The 11,228-nt window shown below is 28.9% G+C and overlaps 1 protein-coding gene across 1 annotated transcript; it reads right to left on the bottom strand.

Moving 5' to 3' along the window:
• LOC117171916 (accessory gland protein Acp62F-like) lies at window positions 1-3,999 on the bottom strand. The gene is made up of 3 exons (XM_033359573.1): window positions 3,941-3,999; window positions 1,064-1,188; window positions 1-182 (listed from the first exon to the last, which is right to left on the bottom strand). Exons 1-3 carry the CDS (start codon window positions 3,987-3,989, stop codon window positions 69-71), a joined length of 288 nt encoding a protein of 95 aa, XP_033215464.1. The 5' UTR covers window positions 3,990-3,999; the 3' UTR covers window positions 1-68.
• Window positions 4,000-11,228: the final 7,229 nt, after the last annotated feature.

The following is an 11,228-nucleotide window of genomic DNA, read 5'->3' as shown; positions in this document are numbered from 1 at the left end:
TCAAAAATTACATTGTGTTGTATGATTCATAATGAGAAGAAAAATAAATATCTAGGCTTTTGAAATTTTTATTTTTCATCATTCTCCTTGATTTTTGGACAATCGCAGGGTAAAACACATTTCCATGTGATATCATTCCTTAAGTACCCTGGAAGACATTCGCAAACATTAGGCACACAAACCTGTAAAAAAGAAATTAATTTGAAATTGTTTAATGGAAACATTAATACGAGGTCTGTTCAAAAAATACACGGACTGTTTGAATTTCGCGGCTCGAATTGGTTTCAGGAAAATCCGCTTGGTGTCGCTAAGTTCGTACAGATCAGCTGTTTGAAACGCGGTATTCCAGTCGCAGGTATCTTCATTTGTGATAAGCTACACGGTTTGAAGTAAAGAGTTTTTTTTGTGTGTGTCAGATTGTAAAATGGACAGCCTGAAAGAGCAACGAATTGCTTGATCGTTCAGCCCAAGATGAGAACTTTTTGTCACGAATTATAACCGGTGATGAATCATGGGTTTATGGTTATGACATTGAAACGAAGGTCCAATCATCCCAATGGGTGGGTCAAACATCCTCAAAACCCAAAAAAGCTCGCCAAGTTCGGTCGAATGTCAAGGTTATGCTCAGAACTCGTGAAATTTTGGCCTAACACTCGATTTCTGTTCTTCCCCACCCCCCACCTGACCTTGCTCCTTGTGACTTTTTCTTGTTCCCAAAACTAAAAAAACCCCTCTATGAAAGAAGATTTGAGACGATTTCGGAGATTAAGGCAAATGCGACGAAGGAGCTGAAAGCCACCACAAAAGAAGCGTACCAGGCCTGTTTCAACAAATGGAAACACCGTTGGGATAAGTGTGTGCGTTGGGGAGAAGAGTATTTTGAAGGAGACCCAGACGTGTAACTTCCAAATAAAGTACATTTTTTTATGACCTCAATCTGCGTATTTTTTAAACAGAGCTCGTAATATGAATGAGACACGATTTTGAGAGAAAGTAAAAATTTTGCAAAGAAAATAAAAACAATTTTTTAATTTATTTATAATTTTCAAATTTATAAACGTACTGCAAGGCATTGTTGTGCTGCTTCTTTTCCGCTACAAGTAGCTGGACAAAATGCTCCACATCTCACTCTTATTTCTTTTGAGCTATTGCAATCCTGTTTTGGTGGATAATTGTCAATTGGCGATCCTATTTTATAAATAATTTATAATTCTTAAAAAAAATGTTTGCAATAACATTCGAAAATTTAAAAATATATTTTAATTAAATCTGCAAATCAATTTTAAGGTGGTTATGCCAAAAGCCAGGCCTAAGGAACTGTTCAGAATTGTTTTAAATAAGTGAATAATCTTCAAGTGTAGTTATTTGTTTAAAAAATATTTCCCGAAAAAAGATTTGTTTTCACGATTTTAAACATAACGAATTTACTTTTAAGATTCAAGAGAGTATAGTTTAAAAAAATGTTTTCCCCGAAAAAAAGAAGCAGATAATTATTGAAATTCGATAATTTAAAAAAATTAGTAACAAGCGATAACAAGAAAAAGTTCGAGTGTAAACATTCTTGAAACCAAGACTTTTTCTTTTAACAATTTTCGATAATGTTATTGGTTTTTGTTAAAAGTTACTATTTGAAGTAACAAAAAGTTTAATTTTAAAGAATATTCACAACTTTTAACAATTTTAGGTTATGTTGGAGTACTGCACCAAAAATTCGTATTTTACAGTAAAAATCCTTATATTTCGAACAAGATTTGAAATTTTTTAACAGTTTCAGGTTATGCTAACAGGTATTTCACACGTAATCAGTTCTTTTAAACAAAAATCATTATATTTCAGGGAATTATAATTTATTTTACAATTTTAAGTGATGTTAGTGTTTTTGACTAAAAATCCGTATTTCTAAAAAAATTCAATATAATTTGCAAAAGATTTAGAATCTTTTAACCATTTTGGATTATGCTAGTACTTGTCAGCGGATTTCTTTACGTTTCATTTAAAAACAAAAATATTTAAAAAAAGAAACTTATATTTAAAGAAGTTGAGGTTATGATAGTCTATTACATAAAAAATTGGTATTTTAAAACGAAAATCTTTAGAGTTTGTACAAGATTTTCAATTTATAAATAAAAACTTATTATATTTTAAAGAATATTTTCAATTTTTTTCAACAACCATAGGTTATGTTAGTGTATTTTTCCGGAAATTTGTATCTAATGATTTTTGTTTTTAACAACAAAATTTAGAAGCTTGAGCAATTTCTAATTGTACAAGTTTTTTTGTCGGAAATTGGTATGTTTATTTAAAAAAAGACGATTTCAAAGAAGCTTCACAAGTATTTAATTTTAGGCTATGTTTGCATTTTAAACAAGAAGTCGTTATTTTTGTTAAAAAGTTATTTAGTTTAAAAAAGGATACCATATTTATGTACAATTATTAAGCTAAAATTTTTCACGTGAAACATGATTTTAAATTTTGAAGCCGATTTACCATTTTGTAATATTTTAAGGTTATGTATTAATTTTCTACCGGAATTCGGTTACTTTAAACAAAAATCATTAAATTTTATGAAATATTCAGAATTTTGAACACTTTTTTATTTTATAAGTATTTTTTGATAAAAGTTATTATTTATATAAAAACATAAAATTTTTTAGCTTATTATTATTATTCTACAGATCATCAATCAGAATCAATTGATTCACGATTTTTATTTTTTTTCCATGAAGGGATAATTTTTATTTCTTTCTTAGGAAAAAATTGTTATCTTTTTTAAATTTGAATGGGAACATTTTATAGTGGTTTTCCTAATTGAGTGGTTGGATTCTTTGTCTTATTTTGAGACACCCTGTAAATTAATTTGTTTGTTCGACATTAAATAGAATTTCAAGCTTGATTTTAATCTCATTAAAATTATTTAATTTCCACTGCATTCAAAAAAGAACAACCGGTGTTAAACAATTTAATGACATACTCAACGTTTCAACAAAAATGGGTATAAATTCCAAAAAAATGTTTACAATTTTGAAACAATTTTAGGTTCTATTTAATTTTTTTAGTTAAAATTGTTTATTTTGAAAAAAAGTATTACAGGTGCCACAAAAAATTTACAATATTACACAATTTTTTGGTATGTCATGTCGTTTTAGTATTTATTTTCTCAAGTTACTATTCTTAATAAAAAAATCAGATTTCAAACACTATTTACAATATTTTAACAATAATCGGTTATGCTAGTAAGTTTGTCGGAAATCAATATTTCTTAACAAAAATTTAAATTAAATTGCCTATATATTATACAAAAGTATTATATATTAATTCTGATGTTTAGATATCAATTTTCATCAATTGTCACTAACATTGTTTCTGCCTTATTGTCCATTATTTAAGATAATATTTAAATACTATGAAACAAAAAAATACTGCGATAAAATAAATTCTGTATTTTAATATCGAAATTGTGTCAAACAAAAAAAAATAATTGCAGACATAGCGCGCACTTGTTTGTTTTTTAATCTATCTTAAAATTTTAGCGTAGTAAGCAACAAATAGATAAAAAAATAATTAATGTATAGAATTCCTGAAAATAAAACCGACAATCCAACCAATAAATTTGGACAACCACCATCAAATGTTTCTATTGTAATTTGAAAAAAGATCCTCTTTCAAAAAGAAAATAAATAAATAAAATTTAAAAAAAGTAAAAATTTGTTTTAATTGTTTGAACAAAAATAAAAAAGGAAAGTAAAATAAATAAATAATAATCAGTAACAACAATTTTCCTTTAGTTCAGCTGATTAAGTAGCGCTTTATTTTCAAGGGGAAATAATGGAAGATTTGTGGAAAATGAATGCTAATTTAATTATTTCTGGTGTTGAACTCAAAATATGCTTAGTTGTTAAATTCGTATATAAAGGAAATATAAGATATAAGTAGATACTACCTGATGCAATAGCCGCAACGGAAATTATTAAAAAATAAACGGCAAGCATTTTTACGTCACTTTCCTGAAGTTATAAATAAAACTAAAACATTTTCCTCAATGTTATGCCATTTTATACGGTTTTGATTTGCTCTAATAGGAAGGGGTCGGAGATTTGTTCAGTATTGCATAACATCGTGTATGATGTTTTATTTAACGTAAACAAACCAAAACTCATAAAAATCCTTGTGGAACATTTTTTTACAAAAAAATAAAACTATTTTTATAGGAATCTACAAATATATATAATACATTACAAACTAAAATTAAAGTAAAGTACAAATTTGGTCTATTATTGGGACAAATCTTAAAACTAGGACAAATGTTATAGTTTTTCATGTTTTATTGTGTACTGTTTTATTTTATTGTAGTTTTAATTTCCTTCAAAATATTACAATAAAGCACAACTACAAGAATCTACAGGAATTTACAGATTACAGGTAATAAATAATCGTTATTAAACAACAAAAAAATTTATATTGCAGATTAAAAGATTCAAAGAATTTCAAATACTTCAAATGCGTCTGAATTTTAAACTTTCAAAATTAAAGCTTGAAAATTTGTTAATTAAACTTTTAATAGTACAGTTTAAAGATTTAAGAAAGTAGAAATTCACGCTGACAAATATGTTTTAAAATAAATTTGAATATTTAAAGAAAAAATTGGTTTCAACAAATCTCTTAAAAATTTTCCTGAAATCTAATAAGAAAATTGATTCTTCGATTTTTTCAGAATTTTGATAAAAAAATGTATGATTTTTTAACCTTGCAAAACACTTAAAATATTGCTGCATTTTTTGCTTCAAGCCTTTAAAAATCTACATTTTGTTTGAAATATTTAAAAATATTTTTTAGGTTTTAAATTATTTTTTAATCTTTTAAAAACTTCTAAATATAACTTAAGCTTACTGGAATGTTCTCCAAATTATTAATTGTTTTGTTGTTATGTGTTGATAAAATTTTGTGTTTTTTTTTCTTGAATCTTTTCAAATACTTTCTTGAAATTATGCTCATTGAAAATAATAATTAAAATTTTCAGTAAATGTTGCCAGCTTTAATTTGGATTTTCAATGTGTTTGATATTATTCTAAAGATAATTAATTTCTCTTGATTAGATATAGAACTGAAAGATATTCACAAAAGTTTTTGATAAAAGTAATGTTTTTTTAATTTTAGTTTTTTTGTAGAAAAATACATATTACATGTCCTACAAAATTGACGGTAAAGTACAAGTCGAAAAGTTGATGCACACTCTAAAAGTATTGCTTGTAAAAATTCATATTTCTTAAATTACATTTTTCCAGTATTTTAATTTTGATAAAATCTTTAATTTTTTCAAAATTTGTAATTTTGACATTAACTCGCGTAAAATTAGAAGTATTTTTATGACGTCAAACACCTATAATTGAACGATTTGAAATTGTGTATTTTTGTGTGATATATATTGTACATTTTTACAGCAAATTTAAAAAAAGCATAAATCAAAATTTATGAAAATCTTTAAATTGTAGAAGTTTATAAGTTGTTGCTCATTTTTTAACATTTTTTCTATGAGATACAAGAAAAAATTTGCTTCTTTTACCAAAAATGTTTTAACAAAAAATTACATCTGTAGAATTTTTTTAATTTCTATTAAAAATTTATTTCCACGTAAGACATGAAAACATTTTTGCACATATATGAAGAACTACATTTTAAAATAATTCATAATAATAATTTCAATTAAAATTCAGAAAAATTTTAATTACATTAAAATCAAATTTACAATCGTATTTAAAATCAAATAATCCAGTTAATCTATACAATTTCTGAAAACAACACCAAAAATCCAACCACTAAATCTAGATAATCACCATAACATTTTCCTATTGTAATTTAGAAAAAGATTTTTTTTCAATTATAATTTTCTTAGAAAAGAAAGAAATTTTTGGACAGAACTAAAAAAAAGGAAAGAAGAGTGAGGATGCAACCAACCAGATCCCTTTCGTTCTCTTATTAAATTTTTTTTTTGTTTTTATTCTTATCAAATCACAATAAAAATTTTAAAAAATAATATTCAGAAATAATATTCAGAAGAAGTTAGAATAAAAAACATTTCTGTGGCGAAATGTTGTCACAGGCTTATACTGCCCAATATGTCGAAGGCATTTTTGGTTACAGTTGGATTTTTTATTTGATCATTTTTGCACGGGGCTGTCCCGGTATATATCATCAGTCACGGACGCATTTTTTTTTTATAATGCAATCAAGTGATCTGATGAGAGCAGTCTGCCCAGACATATTGGACAAAGCCTGGTTTTACCCCATCATTGACGGACTGGGTTGCAGTCAAGTACACGATGGGGGGACCTACAGCTTAAGGTGGGTTCCGAACCACCAGAACCTCGGTAAAGGTACATTGAAAAATTTCTAGAAGTGCCGGCTCAGGGATCGAACCCCGAACCTCTGAGGTGAAGTCCAAGTGTCTAACCAACTGAGCCACCGAGGATCGTTTTATTATTATTATTATTATTATTATTATTATTATTGCACCATTAAGCCATTTCCCTTTTGGCGTAGGCGTGACTCACTCGGTGGGGAAAGGAGTAATGTGGAGAAGGGATAGAGAATTTTCACATTCATTCAGAATTCTCGTGTTATTTATGTAAATAACACGTTCGTTCCGCAACACTGCTGCGACCCAGATAGCTGATCAATCTCTCTAGCAATCACCCCAAGTGCAAATCCTCACTAAAAATGTCCGTAGTTTATTTATATTAACTTTCATTTTTCCAGGCCTTTTGTAACCTTTCCACAAATGCAAATTCTTTGACAAATAGATACGAAATTTCAGAAAAAACGTTTAACATCAAAAAGGGTGGTCGGAATTTGAAGCTACACAAAAATGATAATTTCTGATCAACCTGTACAGAAAACAGGAAAATCGTTCGAATCTTTAGTAGTGTTTCCAGTGTCCATAGCGTATTGTTTCATCATGGAAATTGATGGTAGTACTAAAGTTAAAAAATATTTAATATAAAAGTATAAATTTGCTTGGTTTAGTTTTTTTGGGCAAAGTTATTCAATAATTAAATAAATCTAAATGATAATGCTATTCAATTTATTGTAAATTACATTTAAAAGTGTGCAATAGGAAATTGCCTTTATTTTTGAAAGAAAAAATTAACAGAAATCGACTTTTAATGAACAAATGATTCATGGTTGTAACTTAATGATTGTTTTTCATTAAAAAGTCTAATATCATATTTTTGGACGAAAATTCGTCCCTTTTTGTTAAAAATGGAATTATTTGGGAAAAAATGTACTCTCTTATTGAAAATTTAAATCTTTGTTTTTTTTTTTTTTGTTAGAAAGTTCTACTATCTACTTGAAAAATATCTCTTTTTTTAATTTTCTGTATGCAAATTTTTCTGAGTTGAAGAAAGTTTGACCTTTTAGTTTAAAAATTACAACTTTTTGGTAGAAAATTCAACTATTTTGTTGAAAATGAACTACTTTTTGGAAAATGCATCTTTTTGGTTTGAAAGTTTACCTCTTATTCGAGAAATTTTACATTTTTTGTTTGAAAATAGAACTGTCTGATAAAAATGTATCTTCATTGGTTGATTAATGTTTTTAATTCACGATTAATTTTTTGTTGTTGTTGAAATGTCAACTATTACATTTTCTGTAAAGTCATAGCTTTTTGCTGAAAATACATGTTTTTAAATGAAAATATAAATATTTCGTTAAACAATCATTTTTTTGTTAATGATTCATATCTTTGTGTGAAAAGTTTAACTAATGTGTTGAAAGTTCATATTTTTCGATTAAAAATTCATCTTTTTGTCTTAAAAATGAAACAAATTCGTTGCATTTTTTTCTGTTGAATAAAAAAGTTTAGTTTTCTGAAAAATAAACGCTTTTATTGAAAACTAGTCTTTTTATTTTGAAAATGTATCTCTTTTGTTATAAATTTAATCTTTTTTGGCAAATAGTTTGACTGCTTGGTTTCAATTAATCTGTTTTGTTTTAGGATTTTACTATTTTATGGAAAATTCACTTTTTTCAGTATTTTCAAATATTGCACTATTCAATTTTTTGTTGCGAATTCATCTTTTTTTTGTTGAAAACTCAACTGTTCTGTGATGAATCGTCTTTTTGGAATGAAATTCAACTGTTTGATGAAAAAATTGAAGTATTTGGTTAAAAATTAACTTTTCTGTTAAAAATACAACTATTTTAGTAAAAAATTAAGCTTTTTTCGACTGAAAATGGAACTGTTTAGTTGAAAAATCAACTGTTTGAGGGAAAATGAACTTTTTTTGTTCATAATTCTTATTTTTGGCTTGAAAATTAAACAGAGTTTGTAGAAAATTAAATTATGTGTTTGTAATATAACTTTTATGTTGAAAATTTTACTATTTTCTTGAAAATTCGTCTTGTTGGCCTAAAAGCTCAACAATATGGTTGACAATTTTTAGATCTCTTGAGGAAAAAATCCGTCTTAATTTAAATTTCAACTGTTTTAATAGAAAAATTGGTTGCAAATTTAATTATCTTGATATCAAATATAATCAAATTGAACTAAATTATCAATTTATGTTATTACATTTAAAAAGTTAATCTAAAAATTAATTTAAAAGTTTACAACATAAAAAGCCTCAGGCAATTACTTTCATTGAAAAATTCAAATTATTTCTACTTTATATATTTTTTAAAATGTGCACTTTAATTTCTGAATCTTTTTATGTGTTTTGAATTAATTCCAGAAGATTTAAGTTTTAACAGAATGAATTTATACATTCTTCCGAACTTTTTGAAAAAAGGCGTTCGTTCGCCCAAGTATTTCATTCTTGAAATTTTGTAGTGGTATCACTGACGCAGGAGATCAAAGTTTTCTGATATAAATGTTCCTTCTTTTATTTTAGCTTTTAATTCAAACTATTTTGCACAATTATATAAAACTAAGATAATATGACTCCACTTTCTACATTTATTTTGAAATCACTATATTATGAATTAATTATAGTATGCCATGCAGTGTGGTGATTATTAAATAAAATAATTTTTTGCAACAGATAATTGAAAATTATATTATTTATAATAAACCTGCCTAAATCAGCGAAAAAAAGTACTCCAGGTTAATTATAGTTCTCGTACATTATTAAATGCATTAACATAATTTATTGAAGAACAATAATATTAATTTACTGAAAGAAATTTAAGATACATATATTGTGCACTATACCTAATACTGTATAGTAAATTTGTATAGAATCTTTGAATATTTTTTTAAAGAAAATTATGTATATTTTTTAAATAAGCATGATCATCGAAAAAAAATTATTATTTCAAACAAATGTAATAAATCACTCCATAATTTCATTATAAAATGAGTGATACTCTAGAGGAATAACCCCGCTTGAACACATCAATTGTAAATCCTTCTTCTTGTCCGTATCCAATTGAATTTTCTGTTGATCATGTTTTTTTAGTGGTTCCTTCTTCTGGATAGATTTTTTCGTGTCAATGACAACAGACAGATAGTCTCCGGTGTACTCATATTTGAAATACAGGGTTTGTCCGGAAAGTAATAGGACTGAGTCGATTTAAAAAAAATGTATGGAGCCATTCGTTACAATTTTTTAAAAACTTACAAAATAGGCTCTTTCTGCGTCGATGCAGCGCTGCCATCACGATTTCCAAGCATTGCAGGCGTCACGGAAGCCTTTCTCCGGAATAGCCTTGAGAGCCGCGGTGCATGCTGCTTGGATCCCCTCTGTCGTCTCAAAATGCTTGCCTTTCATCGGCCTTTTCAGGCGAGGAAACAAAAAAAAGTCTGGGGGGGGGCACATCTGGGCTGTAGGGCGGCTGCGGAAGCGTTGGGATGCCGGCCTTGGTCAGGTAGCTGTTTACAAGAAAGGCGGTGTGAGCCGGGGCGTTGTCGTGGTGCAACTTCCAGTCGGCTGCGATGGCTTTTCGGACCCAATTGACCCTTTGTTTGAGTCTCTTGAGCACATTTAACATCTGGGCAATTAAACGAATACTCAGTCGACGGTCTGAGTTCAAAACTTTGCGCACACGAGTCACATTGTCGGTGTTTGTCGAAGTTAAAGGTCTTCCAGCACGGTTTTCATCGGCGTCCTCTTCCCGGCCGTCCAAAAAGGCCTGGTGCCACCGAAACACACCACTTCTTGCTAAAGCAATATCTGGATAAGCCTGCTTGATCATATCAAACCTCTCTGTCGCAGATTTACCGAGTTTCACACAGAATGTAATCGCGTAAATCTGCTCTAACGAACGCTGCATTTTCGGCTTGCACCACTCACAGAAACACGTCGCGTGAAAATGCCTGTCCTGACTCTCCAACTGCTCGGAGACAACTGACCAGCCGCTCGTTCGTTAGCTAGGAACGCCCTCTACCAAATCTAGTCGGTGCGCGCACGCTTCGAAGTACAGTCGCGGCGGAAGAAAATCAGTCCTATTACTTTCCGGACAAACCCTGTATACCTGTGCATCGTCAGGATTAACTTTTATTTCGCGTAAACTCATAATTTTTAAGGACTTCCATTTTTGATCGGTTGCCAATTCAGTAAAATTATACACGTAATTTTGAGTCATTTCATTAACAATATAAAATGGTTCTTCAACTTTGTCTGTCCTCATTATCTGACACCACTGAGATTGTGAAAAGACAGGAAGGTTTTTGCACGAGTTCTCGATTCTGGCGTGCATCGAATCTCCTTCATTATAGGTGTGACCTTTTTCTAAATATCTGTAATTATAAATAAATATTACCTGGGGAGAGAAAAAGTTACGTGTCCTTAAAGTTTAAAACGGTGCATCCATTGGAAAAATGGCAAGGCTTCTCAGTTCTAAACTAGAACTTTTTCGCAGCCCTGATGTGCATTGAAAGGTACATTGAATACATTTTTTTCGATTTTGAGCTCCACAGTTATCCCCTATAAAATCGAAATCCTTTTATTCTAGATTTAGCCTTCATTTCAATATATCGTCACAGGCAACTGCTAATCTTATTCGCTTCTTTGCCACCAACTGTGTCATTCCACACATTAAAAACTCCCTCATGTTTTGCCACATCAAAAACTGACAAGTTGTATATATTTAGCTTTCTTTTATAATACATTATAGACTCGTTTGATCGAGGAGTTGTTAACGTTTGTTGAACATCGAAACGAGCCACGCAAAGTGTATTATCTTGCACAGAAGCTTTTTTATTTTCTGCCATTAGTGTCCTAACCACATTC

Source organism: Belonocnema kinseyi, chromosome 4, assembly GCF_010883055.1.
Source record: "Belonocnema kinseyi isolate 2016_QV_RU_SX_M_011 chromosome 4, B_treatae_v1, whole genome shotgun sequence".
Taxonomy (NCBI): domain Eukaryota; kingdom Metazoa; phylum Arthropoda; class Insecta; order Hymenoptera; family Cynipidae; genus Belonocnema; species Belonocnema kinseyi.
This window is presented reverse-complemented; position numbering and strand designations above follow the sequence as displayed.

What these genes read in the sequence shown, in the direction of transcription:
- LOC117171916 (XM_033359573.1), bottom strand. Translation starts at nt 3,989, where the DNA reads ATGCTTGCCGTTTATTTTTTAATAATTTCCGTTGCGGCTATTGCATCA. An exon ending in CGTTGCGGCTATTGCATCAG is followed by an intron (nt 1,189 to 3,940) that starts GTAGTATCTACT and finishes TTTATAAAATAG; the next exon opens with GATCGCCAATTGACAATTAT. An exon ending in CAGCACAACAATGCCTTGCA is followed by an intron (nt 183 to 1,063) that starts GTACGTTTATAA and finishes TCTTTTTTACAG; the next exon opens with GTTTGTGTGCCTAATGTTTG.